This window comes from Hemitrygon akajei, chromosome 14 (assembly GCF_048418815.1).
Source record: "Hemitrygon akajei chromosome 14, sHemAka1.3, whole genome shotgun sequence".
Taxonomy (NCBI): domain Eukaryota; kingdom Metazoa; phylum Chordata; class Chondrichthyes; order Myliobatiformes; family Dasyatidae; genus Hemitrygon; species Hemitrygon akajei.
The window spans coordinates 31823915-31841449 of NC_133137.1; the positions used below are offsets into that span (position 1 = coordinate 31823915).

The 17535-nt window shown below is 37.2% G+C and overlaps 1 protein-coding gene across 1 annotated transcript; it reads right to left on the minus strand.

Annotated features, from left to right (window-relative positions):
* pxmp2 (peroxisomal membrane protein 2) lies at window positions 1-16734 on the minus strand. Its single transcript, XM_073065748.1, has 5 exons — window positions 16561-16734; window positions 12930-13046; window positions 7987-8149; window positions 2932-3051; window positions 1-1382 (listed from the first exon to the last, which is right to left on the minus strand). The coding sequence occupies exons 1-5, from the start codon at window positions 16665-16667 to the stop codon at window positions 1314-1316; spliced, it is 576 nt and encodes a 191-aa protein (XP_072921849.1). The 5' UTR covers window positions 16668-16734; the 3' UTR covers window positions 1-1313.
* Between the last annotated feature and the right edge of the window lie 801 nt (window positions 16735-17535).

The following is a 17535-nucleotide window of genomic DNA, read 5'->3' on the forward strand; positions in this document are numbered from 1 at the left end:
TTGCCTTTATCAAAAATTCTTTATTTTTCTCCAATGATTATTTTCAATTGTATTTTGTGTTACCCAGTGCCACAGAACAACTAAAAATAAATAGCTGGCTGCAGAATATTAATTCCCCTTAATTGGTTTGTTAAAAAAAGGTAATTAAGGAATCATTTCTGAAGTGTACTATTCATAATCTATATTGAAATTTAGATGAAGGGGGTCATATATATGGTAGACCAAAGGATCTGTTCCTCATTCCATGTCTATAAGGTGGCTGGCCTCTGAAGAAAGAATGAGCAAAATGGGCCACAACACTGGAGTTGGAAGAATGAGAGTTTACCAAATTGTGACATACAGCATTCTGAGGGGCTCAAATGGATTGATCCTGTAAAAAAGTTTTGTTGATGGTAAAGCCTATAAAGGGTGCTTTTTAGAATAATCAGTGGACCCCTTAACGAAACTTTGAAATTCTCCACTCTACTGTCAGGCAACTCGAGTACTGAATGTTGAGTCATTGAGAGTGCTAAAAGCTGAGATTGATTTTTAACTAAGGAATGAAGAGTTAAGAGAACTTAAATTAGCTTTGAGACCAAGATCTAATCAGCTAGGATCTTATTCAATGGTGAAGCAGGCTAAGGGGACTGTTCAGCCTAAATCTGCTCTTATTTCTCTGTATATTACTGTTCAAAGACAAATTCATCCATTGTGATCATGGGCAATTCATGTACTTAACACAGTATTAATATATTTATGGCATGTTAATTTCTCTTAACATATTAGAAAGGTACATACACTATCATTACATTATCAATCAACTTATTTTTAGTTTGCTCAGAATCTGCCAACTTTTGAAATAATGGTTCAATTAAATTATTGATATATCTAGAAACAGTAACCAATATTCCCTAGTACATTAAATAAAATTTCTGAATATAGTATAAATTAGATAGTTATTGCAGATAGAACCCATTTGACATTCTCGCTTAGTTTTTTTACAATTTTCAATTACAGCTTAAATTCTTGATTGAATGCTACCAGTATTATAAAATCAAATGTACTTTAAAATCTAACATAGAAAATAGTTCGCAGAATTAGTTAATGCTCAGCAATTAAAAAATACAGTTAAGTATTCTGCAAATGTCACAGCTAGGTTACACTAAAACACTTCTCCAAGTTAAAGAGTTATCTGTCCATTACATATTTGGGAAAATATGAAATATTATATTAGGATTTGGCCATGTCCATTCACTGCTGTCTTCTTTCAAGGTTGTTCTTGAAGAAAAAGGAATTATTCCAAGCTGCTAGTGATTAATACTAATGATGAAACATCATCTTCTGATTGAAGCTAGGTATGCATACCAGAACAGAGCTACCAAATTTGCAAACAGCACCCGGAACTGCAGAACAAATAGCAAAGAAAAGCAGCAATTAACATACAAAGATTTCATTTCAATTGTTGTGGCATTCATAATAATTAAACTAAAAGCAATTTAATATCATAGAAAGTGAAGTGCAGAACATTGGTTTTAATATTGCTTAAGACTAAACTACAATAATGATTTCTGTAAAAATTATGTCCCGATCACCATTTTTTGGAGTCTTTATGGTAGATTTACATCAAGCATTATAGAAAAATAAAAGAGTTTAAAGGTCAAAATTGATCAGTCATGAATGGGAATAAACATTGTTATGAGAGCAACATACACAAAATGCTGGAGGAACACAGCAGGCCAGGCAGCATCTATGTAGAAGAGTATAGTCAATGTTTCAGGCAGAGATCCTTCAGCAGTCCTGCCTGGCCTGCTGAGTTCCTTTGGCATTTTATGTGTGTTGCTTGGATTTCCAGCATCTGCAGATTTTGTCTTGTTTGTGACAGTTATGAGAGCATTTGGGAAGAAAGCATTTTAAGTTGTGCCACCTTGAATATATCAAACAACAACACTGCATGCTATTTTTACATACTTCCAATGGTGACCTCATACAGCAAATGACATCAATGATGAGAGAATTCAATTTTATCCAGCTGAATCAGCATTGGTCAGCGAAAGAGACAAATGTATCAAGTTCTTAGACACACAAAAAACAAGGTTTAGGTTTTCCCTGAGCAATCTCCACAGCTACACAATCCTTTTGCTGTAAATGTATCAAAAATTATAGCATCATCCTTATGAATCACCACTGTGCCCACCAGTGCAATCAAAACTTATTTCAACATAGTGACCAGAATTGTGGACTCAAGTTGTGACTTAGTTTATTTTATATGCAAGCATAACTTCCCTTTATCTCCATTCTTTGGCAAATAAAGGAACATAAAATTCCACACATCTTTTTAATTATTTTATTGTTTTATCCGATCTATGAATACTTGTGGATACGAACTCCATTGACCCTCTATTCCTCCAAAACTCTCACTATCCTCACACTTTTTGTGTATTCTCTTGTCTTGTTACTCCTCCCCATACTTCTGAAGATTAAATCTCATTTGCCACTTTTCTGCCTCACTGATATAATATCTCCCAGTAATCTAAAGTCTTCCTTGTTACTGCCAATCACATGGCTAGTTTTTGAAACATCAAAAAGCTTCTTTACGGAAGCTTCTTTAGTTATTACTAACATACACTACAGACACCAAAAGACAAAATACCAAGCTCTTTGGAACCCAACTGCAAATACAGAGGCAAGAGTGGGAGAAAACAGTTTCATCTTTTTTTGCAGCTCCAGCAGAATTGTACCACTGAGTAATCCAAAACATGCAAGCAACTGACTAAAGAGTTTTAAGATAAGCATGTTGAATATGAAGCTGCTAGCACATTACCTTTCTAAACTGCAACATGGCTGATTAATTATATAAGTGCATCTTGAAAATGGCTACTTTAACATGTTGACAATGTTGAACCATCTAGGCAAATCATCCAGACACAATACCAGTCTGTAATTGTACTTTACCTGAACAGGCACATAATTAATGTTAATGTACTGAAAGATGGTCCAAACTTTCCAATTCATTTTCAGTGCTATCCAGTATCCAGTCTTCATCTTGTCCTTTAACGCCTTCAAGTTCTTTCCCTATTGCATAATATTTTTGATCACTTTAGTAACATACTCTGCTCCATTATAGACAATTGATATTAAAAAAAAATCTTAAAACACTCTACAAAATTAATTACTTTTCTGTGACTTTTACTAGTGAGTAGGCAAAGTAGCATTCCACATCAGGAAAGACAAGAAAAAAATTCTGATTAGGAGAGAATATTGGGCAGGTCACCTGCAAAATTCTTTGTTTTTCCTTCAAGTAGTTCCATGGTTTCCTACCTGAAGCCACTGAAACAGGCATACAAAACCTTGGTTTAAGTTCTCACTTGGATGCTGCCAGCAAAGTGGCAGTGCCAACCTTTATTGCACTGATACACATGGGATATTCATCCATAACTGAGAGAGAGCATGCTGCCAGTTGCATGATGTAAAACACCAAAGCTAATTAAACCTGGTTTACTTCTGTTCAAGGCTCTTCATACAGCAGAGAGATTAGATTACACTCATTTATGTTGAGGTCAGTAAGCACCTGAATGCCAAATTACCAAAAATAAATGGTGACTGGGGGATCATTTTTAAAGGAATCATTATGCCGCTTAGTCCTCTTAAGGGATATTAAAGCCAGAATTGTGAATGATACTTGCTAAGTAGGCAGGTATGTTATTAAAGGGTTAGCAGCACATAAATGATTCTCTAACGAGAATGGCTGAACTGATTGTGCCTGGGGCCATGTCTGTTACAGAGCCCATGCAATATATGGCTGCCATTTGTTCACAGGTCCAGGGATTTGTGAACTGCTAACTGCTGCTGGCAACCAAGCAGTTAAATGTTTCAACATACAACAAAAATCCTGGAGGACAGTTTAATTCACACAGATTTCCCTGCTTTCAGCATGGTTCTTTTCCTGCTAAATGGTGAGTTAATAATGAAGAATGTAAATCACAATCTTTTGATCAAACATGTATCGTTAGGCCATTAATAGGCATCACAAATCTTAATGATGTCATTATTAACATAAAAAGTGAGATGGAAATGACTGGAGCTACCTGGATCAATTTATCATTGGAAAGATTCCAACAAAAAATGGGTGCAAGCTTTCAAAGCAGTCTAAAAAAATCACATTTTTTGCTATACAAGCTTAAAAAATGCATCTCTTTTCTAATCCATTTATAAACAAAAAAATCTAAGGTTGTTCCCAATCACATAATTCTCATAACCCTTGAATGATAAAGTCAAGCAACTGCAGTGGCTGGAGAATAATATTAAATATACAATATTCCATAGCTGAATTATTTTGACAGTACTCCTAAATTTGTCTGTGCAGCAAATCTAACATAGATTTGTTCTCAGTCTCAAAACCAGTGCTCTATATTTACCTGTTCAACTATGATAAACAATGAGGTTTCTATCATTTAAACTGGTCATTAAATTCTGTTTAATGAAACAAGCTGTTACATTGAAATACTGTATTATAGACAAAAAAAAACAAAAAAAAATCTTATTATGGTGACAGAACATGTTTAATCATTAAATTACTTGCATTGTGCTTATAATGCTTTAGTACATAGGTATGTTTAGTCTATTATGCTTAAATTCAGGGAATTCTTATTTAAGTTATTTAACTGTGTCTGGTATTCAGACTTCCTTTGTTTATCAGATTCCAAAGCAATTGAAAAATCTCTTTTTTTCAGATAATATAAATCTGTGAAATTCTGCATAATGTACATTTGTTCTGCAATTTGATATTACCCAAAGGAAAATCAGCTAAGGCTCATAATTTCTCAAATCAGAGGAAGAAATGTAAATTAAATATTGTATTATTAATAAATATAATGGATTAACATTTTACTAGCTCACTATGTACTTCTAATACACCTGATTTGAAGCTTAAAGCCCAAATTATAAGGTTTCATTTAAAATCCTCCCATTCATGATCTGTTGAAAGAATAATTTAATTCAATGTGCTCTTTGCTGAACATTCATCCACATAAATTAATAGGCAATAACTTAGCTCATCGAGCTTGCTCCAGCATTTACTAAGATCATGACTGACCTGTCATCTCAACTTTGCATTTCCATTTATCTGCCATAGTTTTTCACCCTTTTCTTTGTCAAGGAACTATCTACCTCTGCCTTAAACCTATTCAAAGCTTCACTTCCACCGTCCTCTAAGGAAGTGAGTTCCTAAGACCCATTAATATTGAAGAGAAAAGAGGTTTCAGATACTTCCACGTGAAGAAACATGTTCTGCATGCTCACCAGTTAAGACCCCTCAGGATCTTGTGTTTAAATAAAATCACCTCTCTCTCTTCTGAATTCTTTGAGATCTGCAACTGATCTGCCCATATTTCCAAAGACACTCACCCATTCCAGGTATTAGTCTAATAAGCAAATATTATTTGAACTGTTCCAACATTTTAACAATCTTCCTTAAATAGGAGAGCAATACTGTACACAGTATAAAGACACGGTCTCACTAATGTTCTTTATAATCAAAGCATTACCTCCCTAATTTTGTACTCAATTCTCATTGCAATAAAATATAGTATTCTACTGGCTTCCCAATTACCTGCTGTAGCTACAGACTGGATAGCCCAGTGTAAATCAAGTACTTGGGCACATATCAGAACATTGTAATCTTTCATTTTTAAATCACAAGCTTCTTTTTTCCCCCTCTATTTTACTTTCTTTGCCAAATCTTTTCCTACACTGTTAACCTACTGTATATCCCTTTTCTAGGTTCTTCACATTTTCTTCTTTAATCATTAATACAGCTGCAAAATGCCTCAGCCACAAAATGCATCAGCCACAGTACCCATGGCACATATCTTGCCAATGAGAAAAAGACCATTTATACCAACACTTTGTTTGACAAGGTGCCAAACATGAGGCTGCTTACCAAGTTAAGGACCCATGGTATTACAGGAAAGTTACTAACATGGTTGGAGTATTGGCTGATTGGTAGGAGGCAGCAAGTGGGAATAAAAGAATCCTTTTCTGGTTGGCTGTCAGTGACTAGTGGTGTTCCACAGGAGTCGGTGTTGGGACCATTTCTTTTTATGCTGTATATAAATAATTTAGAATATGGATTAAATGGCTTTGTTGCCAAGTTTATAGACGATACAAAGATTGGTGGAGGTGCAGGTAGTGTTGAGGAAACAGGTAGGATGCAGAAGGACTTAGACAGATTAGGAGGATAGGCAAGAAAGTGGCAAATGAAATACAATGTTGGACAATGCATGGTCAGGCACTTTCTCAGTAGAAATAAATCTGCAGACTATTTTCTAAATGGGGAGAAAATCCAGAAATCTGAGGTACAAAGAGACTTGGGAGTCCTTGTGCAGAACACCCTGAAGGTTATCTTGCAGGTTGAGTTGGTGGTTAAGCAGGCAAATGCCATGTTAGCATTCATTTCAAGAGGACTAGAATACAAGAGCAAGGATGTGATGCTGAGGCTTTATAAGACACTGGTGAGGCCTCACCTTGAGTATTGTGAACAATTTTGGGCCCTCATCTTAGAAAAGATTTGCTGGCATTGGAGAGGATCCAGAGGAGGTTCACAGGGATGAATCTAGGAATGAAAGGGTTATCATACAAGGAACATTTGATGGCTCTGGGTCTATACTTGCTGGAATTCAGAAGGATGAGGGGGGACCTAATTGAAACCCTTTGAATGTGGAAAGGCCTAGACAATGTAGATGTTTCCCATGGGTGGGAGAGTCTAGGACAAGAGGGCACAGCCTCAGGATAGAGGGACGTCCTATCAAAACAGAGATGCAGAGAAATTTCTTTAGTCAAAGGATTGTGAACTTGTGGAATTTGTTGCCACATGCAGCAGTGGAGGCCAGGTTGTTGGATGTATTTGAGGCAGAGATTGATAAGTTCTTGATTGGCCTTGGCATCGAAGATTACAGGGAGAAGGCCAGGAACTGGGGTTGAGGAGGAGAGAAAAAAAGGATCAGCCATGATTGAATGGCGGAGCAGACCAGATGGGCCAGATGGCCTAATTCTGCTCATATGTCTTATGGTCTTACTGACAGCCAGCCAATCTTCTATATACACCAATATTTTATGTCTTATACCAATAACTTTTATTTCTGAGATAACCTTTGATGTGGCACCTGTCAAATGCCTTTTAGAAATCTAATTATATATGCCCACTTGTTTTCCTTAATCCACAGTATATACTGCTTCTTCAAAGAACTGCAATAATTTGACAATTAGATATTGTGCAATGAAGCTGTGAACATCATTTGATAATAACAAGCTGTAATTGCAAAACAAGAAGAAATCTCCAGCAATGGGCGATAACTGGTTTTCTTGTTCAATTTATGAATGGTTTCACATACTGAATTATTTTTTAGGTGGATTTTTAGGGAGGATAGGAAATATATAAGAAAATTTATATTAAATATTGTTCTAATAGGGGAACAATTTAGTCATTAAAGCATGTAGATTACTCTTCACAATAAGTCAATAAAAATAATTTATTGAGTTGTATTTTAATTCTCATCCAGAATGGCCAAATATGGATTTACATTCAGTTGTCATGTAAGAACTACTATTCTGGACAGCAAATGTTAAATATCTGCTTAACATTAATTGGGTATTGTTTGTTATTGACCACTGTTAATGACATAGGAAATATTTAATAAAAAGTTCATGTAACCTCCGGGAGGATTCTAACTACAAGAACAAAGTGAAGTTGTTAGGGTGATGAATGCATTGGTCAGTGTTATCGATCAGTGTTAAATTTAGGATTTACTATTTTGGTTTTCACTGGATAAAAATAGAACTGTGCCCATTCTCCTCAAAGCCCAAAGTCTGAGTTAACATGTTTCTTATAAAAGAGTCTACAACTTCAACATGTCAAATTTTATAACTCCACAACATGCTACAGATCTTGCAAGTTATCTATCCCTTGCCAATAATCTCTATTTTGACATCGTAACAAACACTGGGACCCACCTCGAGTAGAGAAATCACCACAAAAAAAAGAGCAAGGAATGCTGGGGCAAACATCAGTCGGTCCAGAAGAAGTCTTTTTATTTGGGAGTAGGGAACATTGGATGGAAACAGTTTATCGAGATATAGATAGAAGTAATGACTTAGAGGACCTGTGAAAACCAATCTGAAATAGAAAACAAAAGGGACAAACAGTTTTTCTTAATGAAGTAAAGTAACTGGATATATTTAGACTTTATCACTAAATTTAAAGAAAACAATTGCAGGAATTAATCTGGTTTGGCAGAGAGACACAGAGCAATAATTGATAGTTCAAGTACCTCAGGAGCAAATAACCAAATAAATTATCAAATAACACAGTTAATATACATAGAACATAGAACAGTCCAGCTCAGGAACAGCCCTTTCAGGCTAATTGTTGTGCTGAACCAATTAAATTAGTAATCAAATAGCTAACTAATCTCTTCTGCCTAAACAATGCCCATGTCCTTCCATTTTCCTCACATTCGTGTGCCTCTCTTAAAATTTCCCCTCCCCCACTCTGACCTTTAACCTCTTACCTGCCTATTACTTCCCCAGGATCCCCTACTCCTTCCCTTTCTCCACTGTCCACTCTCATCTCTTATCAGATTTCTTCTTCTCCAACCAACCCTTCACCTTTCTCACCCATCTGGCTTCACCTATTACCTTCTCACTAGCCTCTTCCCCTCCCCCCCCCACTTTTTAATTCTGGCATCTTCCCCCCCCCCCCCCTTCCCTCTCAGTCCTCGGAACCCAAACGTCGGTTGTTTATTCTTTTCCATAGATGCTGCCTGACCTCCTGAGTTCCTCCAGCATTTTGTATGTGTTGCTTTGGATTTTCAACATCTGCAGATCTTCTCGTGTTTGTGATTTTCTTTAAAGTCTCTACTGTTTCTGTCCCTACCACCATTCCAGGCAGTGCTGTCCAGGTTCTCACCATAATATGTAAAAAAAACTTGCCTCTCAAATCTCCTTTCCATCCAATAGCGGGGCAACCAGAACTGTATGCAATACTCCCCAGCCGGTCGAACTAGAGTTTTATAAAGCAGCAACATAACTTCCTGACTTTTCAGTGCAATGCCTTGAATAATAAAGTCAAGCATGCCATATGCCTTCTTAACCATCCTATCAACCTGTGTAGCCACTTTCAGACAGCTATGAACTTAGTATGACAAGACAATACTTCTGCTTGCTGACAGGATACTGATTGGAAATCGTTGAATTTGTTGGGTCCCTTCATTTTCAACACTTTGAAGCAACTTCTATGCCAAGTTTGAACTTGCTCCTTGAGTGATTTGAAATCTTTTGGCAGTATTGTAGCACTACAGCCTTTAGCTGGAAAGGAATTAAGTCTGTAAATCCTAATCAGAGTAGGAATCCAGATTTATTTTTAAAAGTTTTATTGGCCGAAGTAAAGGGATGATGGTACATTCTGAGGGAATATGGATCATCAGTGCACATTCCAGTTTAGGAAAGTGGCTTGAGGTTCAAATACCATTCCAGCAACCGCTGCAAGGTTGCTCAATAAAGGAGATTCAATTGTATAAAGTGCTTTAAACTTGGCAGATAGAAACAGTCATATCATATACCAGTGCTTGTTTTATACTTCTTTCACGCTGCTCTCCCTTTCTTGGGAAATCTTCTATTGTCCTGAAATATTTACATCGTAGCAATCATTCTGCACATTAATCTTTTTCTGTTCCCAGAGAAGATAGGAACTGTAACCAGAAGCAGACTATACAGACCCTTGGAATCATGACTGTCTTTTATCTCCAAGCCAATTTCCTGCACTAACCCAATGTCCCTTGATTTATTTAACATACAAAAATGCATTGACCATCATCTTGAATATACTCATTGACTGAGACTTCACATGCCTCTTGGATAGAGAACCAGAAAAACTAACCACAATATGTGTATAAGATGATGAGAGGCATTGATCATGGGGACAGTCAGAGACTTTTTCCCAGGGCTGAAATGGTTGCCACAAGAGGGCACAGGTTTAAGGTGCTTGGAAGTAGGTACAGAGGAAATGTCAGGGGTAAGTTTTTTACGCAGAGAGTGGTGAGTGCATGGAATGGGCTGCCAGCGACAGTGGAGGAGGCAGATATGATAGGGTCATTTAAGAGACTTCTGGATGGCTACATGGAGCTAAGAAAAATAGAGGGCTATGGGTAACGCTAGTAATTTCTAAGGTAGGGACATGTTTGACACAACTTTGTGGGCCAAAGGGCCTGTATTGTGCTGTAGGTTTTCTATGTTTCTATTAAGATATTTCTTTTAAGCTCTGTTGTGAATGTTGACCGCTTATTTAGAGACTGTGATTCCTGATTCTAGACCATTGGCCCTGGAAACAATTAATTCTACATCTATGTGTCATGTCCCATTAGAATTTTTTTAATGTTTCAGTGAGAACATCTCCCATTTTCCTAAACTTAATGGAGACTTAGAATTGTTAATTATTCCTCACAATCTTCCCTCTTTGAGGGAGGGAGGGAGGGAGGGAGAGAGGGAGAGGGAGAGGGGGAGAGAGGGAGAGAGGGAGAGAGGGAGAGAGGGAGAGAGGGAGAGAGGGAGGGAGAGAGAGAGAGAGAGAGAGAGAGAGAGAGAGAGAGAGAGAGATGATAGGTGGAACCATGCAAGGGAGGACTGATGGAACCATGTGTTGGGGGATAGTATAGGAAAAGTGAATTGGAGAAAAGAAATCCAAGCAGATAAATATGTGGCTGATGAACAGATGGTATCAGGTAAGGAAGGGCAACAAATTGGTAATGAGAGGGTAGGGATGAAATATGTGAACAAAGATCGAAAGAAGTAGGGTAAACTGGTATTCGTGGGAAAGGAATGCAGGAGCGGGATATTGGAAATTGGAAAAATTAATATTCATATCATTAAGTTACTGACTCTCTAAGACAAATATGAAGCACTGTTTTAAAATTTGCCCTTGCCTTCACCATGCCAGTAAAGAAAACAGAGGACAGACCAGACGGTGTGGTAATGGGAAGGAGATTTCAAATGATATGCAACTGAAAACCCAAGGTAATATTGCAGATTTCAGGCACTCAGTTACCTGTTCTGTCCTTGGTCTTGCCAACATAGAAACCACACTGTGTGTACTGAATGCAAAAGGCAAGGGTGGAGGGGTATATCCTAATGTCTGCCCCACCTGGAAAGACTGTTTAGGCTTATGGATGTTGGTGAGAGAGGAGGTGAAGGGAGGGAAATATTGCACCTTCAATATTTAAAGGGAAAGTGCCAGGGGGTTGGTAAAATTAGTGGGAAGGGATCGACATCCCGCCACTGAGGGTATAATATACAGTCGGCGCTCCTTATCCATGAGGGATTGGTTCCGTGACTCCTCGCGGATACCAAAATTTGCGGATGCTCAAGTCCCTTATTCAACCTGTCTCAATGCGGTGGATCTTAGGACCCAGCAGAACCCCAGACCTTATTTAACCTGTCTCTGCGCGGTGGACATTAGGACTTGGCGGCGCAGCTCTGAATGCGTAGTGTTTCTGTTCATGTAAATAATCACGATCATGAATGAAAATAAAGTGGAAATAATAAAGCGATCGGAAAGAGGTGAAACGCCATTGGTCATTGGAAAAGCGTTAGGCTACAGTCGGTCAACGATTGGAACAATTTTAAAGTGATGTGCAAAGATTAGAATGGGTATTTTACATTGGCTGAATGCATTGTTTCAGAATTGAAGCTGGAGAAACCTGCACAACTTCTAAAAAGTTCCACTGATACAAGATTAAAACCCATTGCATTAGCTGATAAAATTAATTGTTTAATTCGAGCTTTGTTGTCATTAAATCTATAATATTGGTGCATAAATCCACTGGATTCACTAATGCCTCTTTAGGACTTTATTCCCTGGAGTGTAGAAGAATGAGGGGAGATTTGATAGAAGTATATAAAATTATGATGGGTATAGAGTGAATGCAAGCAGGCTTTTTCTGCTGAGGCTAGGGGAGAAAAAAACCAGAGGACATGCCAGATGAAGTGGTGAATGCAGACTCACTTTTGACATTTAAGAAAAACTTGGACAGGTACATGGATGAGAGGGGTATGGAGGGACATGGTCCAGGTGCAGGTCAGTGGGACTAGGCAGAAAAATGGTTTGGCACAGCCAAGAAGGGCTGAAGGGCCTGTTTCTGTGCTGTAATGTTCTATGGTTCTATGGATAAAGTGAGAAAGGTTCTGCCCCAATGAAAGCTACAATTATTACTAAGCAACACAGTGGTTTAATTATTGGGTTTTGGGGTTTTAAGTTTTTGATCCTCCACATCAGGTGGAGAGCGCGCTCAGGAGCGATCTGTCACTGGCTCCCGAGCCCGGCGCTGAAACATACGTTCTTAAGTGTTTTATATGCATAGAAAGGTAAAATATATACTATATACTAAGACAAACGTTTGACTAACTGATGCTAAATACCGGATGTACCTGTTCCGACTTACTTAGTAAGAGAACTTTCAACTTTTTTTCCGATCCTGATCCACGATAATCCACGCACATCCTCCCGTATACTTTAAATCATCTCTAGATTACTTATAATACCTAATACAATGTAAATGCTATGTAAATAGTTGTTATACTGCATTGTTTATGGAATAATGACAAGAAAAAAAGTCTGCACATGCTCGAACAACAAGTGCTGGAAGAGCACTTCTGGGTTTTCGCAATTCGCGGTTGGTTGAATTCGCGGATAAGGAGGGCCGACTGTACTCTGCTAGCTGCAATATGCAAACCAAATGCTTTACTGTTCTGCATATTTAAAGTATAGTTTATTGTTTTGTGTGCTTCAGTAAGGGAGTCAACATTGACTTGAAGCAGCGACACAGAAGCATATTAAACATACACATTTTCCTTAAATGTAGAATTGAAAAATAGGGAAAAATAGGAGTCCACAACATCCTTACCCAAATACTCCAAATCTGATAGGGCCTCCAAATGTTATATTTTTTGTTATACTTAGATCCTTTCTTCGGTTTCCCATAACTTGAGACAGAACATTTCCAAGCCCTGAGAGAATGCCACTGGAAAGGTAAAAAATGAAGACATTTGAGCATATTTAGAAATTTAATTCCACTTCTCCCAGTGGGGAATGAAGGGGTCTTATACTGGAAAGCAACGGAAAAATACAAGAGTGATGGCAAGTTCTTAATTCGAATTTTTTGTTTTCTTACTTTCTTCATATGAGGCACTATTGCTTATTTTACTGTTGTAAGGAACGTACATAGGTGTTTCAACTCCTACACCTACACTCCACCATTCTGCTAGAACATGGCTGATCTGTATCTTAATTACAGTCCTGAATCCTTAACCCATTGATCTCTTTGTCTCACAAAAAACTCAGTTTTATATTTTTAATCAACAACAATTAATTTTAATTGAGCATAATTTTGGAGCGTTCCAGATTTTATTATACTTTATGTAGAGAATTGTTTTCTTTCATAAGCTTTCAATAACTCCAGTCTAATTTTTTTGCCCTCTCCGATTCTCTCTCTAGATGTTTTTTTTTCTTTCTCTACCTACCCTATGAAACTTATTTATTCACTTACAGCATATTTGCATCACTGGTAAGGGCTGCAATTTTTGCCCATTCTTCAACCCTGTCAATAATTTAATGTTGGGTCACTTTGCAACCCATGCGAAGGTTTTCCCATCATAAATGATGAAAGAATAGCACTAATATTTCCATATTAGTATTATACACAATAATCATATTAAACAGCAAGTCCCAATGAAGGGTTTTGTCCTGAAACAACAGTTTATTCCCCTCTATAGATATTGCCTGACCTGCTGAGTTCTTTAGCATTTTGTATGTTATTCAGATCACCTTTCTTTATATTTAAAGGAATGCAAGACCTTTGTAAAATGTCCACAATTTAATGCTATAAACTGCTGAGATGCTGTGGCAATCCCTGCTGACCACGTTAAAAGGCCAGCACTTGCTTGCCAAGCAATGCTCCGGACTTTGTACAGTTGTAAAAGAAGTTTCCTTTCATACTATTTTTTTTCTTTTTGGAAAATAGCCACCATTCTAATGGTCTTTTTAAATTACATTTTGTACCTGTCCATTAGCTTTTAGTAATTACTATATTTGGAACCAAAACTTCTGACTAACCATGATTCTTATCCATTCACCTTAAAAAAAAGCATAATTAATCTTTCTTGGGTGTATGTTCAAACACACAGTAATCCAACTTCCAACACTTTTGTTCAACGTACTTGATCGGTGTCTTGTACTTATGTAAGAGTATCTAACTTTGACATTAAGAGAAAATGTGTAGTCTTTTCTTGTAATTACATATTCAAAGAGTATATAAATAAAAAAAACAATATCCACACATTAATCATGATCATATAGCTGCATGTTCATGATTAGAGCTACAAGTCTAACTTTTTATACACAGTTGTAAGAATTATCTTCAAGTTTACTCTATTTCTGTAGTGTAACCATCTGATTACATTGTCCATGACTTTTAGTAAATGATTAATTACAGTTAACGGCTGCCCATATATGCTCTAGAAACTTCAAGTTAATAATAAAACATAGCTTTCAGTAAAACTCAAAATGCTTTTTGCTTTAGGATCAAATGCAGTTTCATAACATATATGCTTCAGTTAAAAATAATTACTACTTAGATTTTAATATTCTTAGTCATCGACTTCTTTCAAAGAAAATTTGGACAAACACTATAATTCCAAACTTAATAAACTTCACTCTGATAATTTAGTTTAATATTATAAATATAACATAAGCAGACTAGCAACCTAACTTACCGCTCTTTTTTAAAAATTTCATCCACGACAGAAAAAAGTGAAGTGGAAAATCTGGATTCAAAATCTGCAACCAAAAACTATGCATTTCAAAAAAATACATATTTTTTGAAAGTACAAGCTGTAATATTGATGTTCATGTACTCTCCACAAAATAGTCATCAGTTTCAGTTATTTATCTGGCTTTTGAACAATAAAATTTGTTTACAGGTTGAGAATCTTCCATTAGTGTGTGTTTTAAACCAGTACAACAGAGAGACTATAAGATTCTTTAATCCTACATTTTGTAATGTAGAAAAAAGCTAAATTTTGCTTTCTATTTCTATTCATTCCATAGTCATATATTCTGCAGACAATATCATGATACCCTTAAAGATATTTTCATAACGGTAAGCTACAGTTGACTGCCTATTTGATTTCTATTTTAAAGCCACATGCTGAACATAACCAAGTTGGGTTCTGCTTCCTGAAGCATAGAAAAGCAGAGATTTACATTATTAAGATATGCCTTTATTCATTGTTGTCAATTGATACACAGGAATGAGTATGCTGGGTAGAAATTCCAAACTCTCTGATGGCACAAAACTTTAAACTAGTGAGTAGGATAACAATAGACTGTAAGATAACAAATACAGTCTGGCAGAATGGACAGAAATTTAAAAGAAGCAGCATGCAGTGATTATGCAAAAGTAACCAATACACAATGTAGACTGCCTAGCACAGTTCCAAAGCCAAGGGAATTGGTTCTACATATGCATAAATCATTTAAAGAGAAATGAGATGCTCATGAAAACCTCTGGCCTTTATATAACAAGAAACATAATTGCAAAAATCAAGGAGGTAAGTTATGGTAAACAAGTTTGACAAACTGATTGTGCTATAATTGGAGCACTGCATCCTCCTTTGCCTTGAGGAAGGATGCAAAAACTTCAAGAGTAACAAATAAATCCAATTTAAATGTTTCTGGTGCAATGTATTTCAGGTACAAGTTAGACTAAAAGGCTGAAGTTATTCAAAGTGTGGTCTTAAGAAAGCTGTGCAAGATCATCACTGAATGGAAACCTATATATTATTAACTTCCAGGTCTATGGAGAAAAGGCTGAGGAAGGATTAAAAGACCGCTTTATTCAGAGACAGCACAGACAATAAACATTTTTAAGATTATCCTTTGTACGCACACATGGAATTTCAATGGCAAGGCCAACATTTGGATTAATATTACTGCAAGTGTTATCATTTGGTCTTACATCATCTGGCTCAGATGGCCTGAAACACAAAATAAAACGTTGAATACTGTATCATTATTATGGACTTCAAACCGTCACGTCAGCTCATGACTTTCAAGAAGAGAGAACAGTGGATATATCGAGTGCTAAGGAGAGACAAAGAAAACATTGAATATTTAAACCGGAGAAAAGACAAACTACTTAATCAAACTAAGCATTTTAAAGATATATGGTGCGGTATTTTTCGGTTGAGCAATGTATTTTTCAGTCCTGTCCGTTTGTATACAATTCGTGGCCGACTACAAAAAACCCAGCAATTCGGCTTCATGGCGAATTTTACTCACAAATATAAATTACCGCATCCTTGAGCTCTTAAAGCACATAATATTGATTATAAAACAAAAGATACTAGTCAGCTTTATGAAGGCGAATATTTTGGGAGAAGAAACGAGACCATAAACACTCCGATCCAACTCCCGGATTTGCATTTCGCAGCGTTTGCCCAGGAAGTGCGTATCAGTCCCGGCTGAAAGATGCCTACCTGGTAACGGACTTGGTCAATATTGGGTACTTCTTCAGCAGAAATAAGTATTGCTGCAGCAGAAGTCGGTTGAAAGAGCGGTCGGGTGCGGAACGTCCCGACATCATAGCTCGGCTTCAGCAATCTATCCTCTGACTAGTCGCCAGCCGCGATCGGATCACTGAATAACTACCGTAAATAACAGCATCGGCGGATCTACAAAACGCAACTGTAGCTCTCTCCGCCTGACGAGCTTTCCCTGCTATTCGGTGCGAGCTTGAATATGTCTGACTGCATTTACGTACACCTAACTGATTGAATATGAATTTAATAATTTGGCATCATCTGCGTTCTGTGGTAGAAATGCAACAGATTCACCATCCTTGCATCAAAAAGTTTTTCATTTCATCCCTATCCTTAGACTGTGAATCCTGCTGTTCGGATTATCTTTCCTCCAATGAGGCGAGTTTGTTTTAAACAAACATATTATGCGAACTTAATGAATGATGACCCAGAACGCAATTATGTTGTCACACCATGACTCTCATCGGCAGTATCACCCATCGGTTGCAGGATCCACTGATAAAATGCCACAGATTTTACAGTTCTGATGAAGGGTCTCGGCCCGAAACGTCGACTTTTCCATAGATGCTGCCAGACCTGCTGAGTTCCTCCAGTGTTTTGTGTGCGTTGCTTTGGATTTCCAGCATCTGCAGATTTTCTCGTGTCTGTGACAAACGTTACATATTTTTACATTTTACATTTTAAATACGATTGGGTCGCCTGCATGGCCGTCGTGGAATCTAGTAGGAGACACAATAAAGAATGTGGATGCTAGAAGTGTGAAAGTCCCGTGGAAGGGACTCGACCTGAAACGTCAACCATCCATTTTCCTCCATAGATGCTGCATGGCCAGCTGAATTCCATTAGCATTTTCTGTGTTGATGATGGAATCTACTGTCAGTTTTCACTAAACTATCCTGAGTCTCATACACC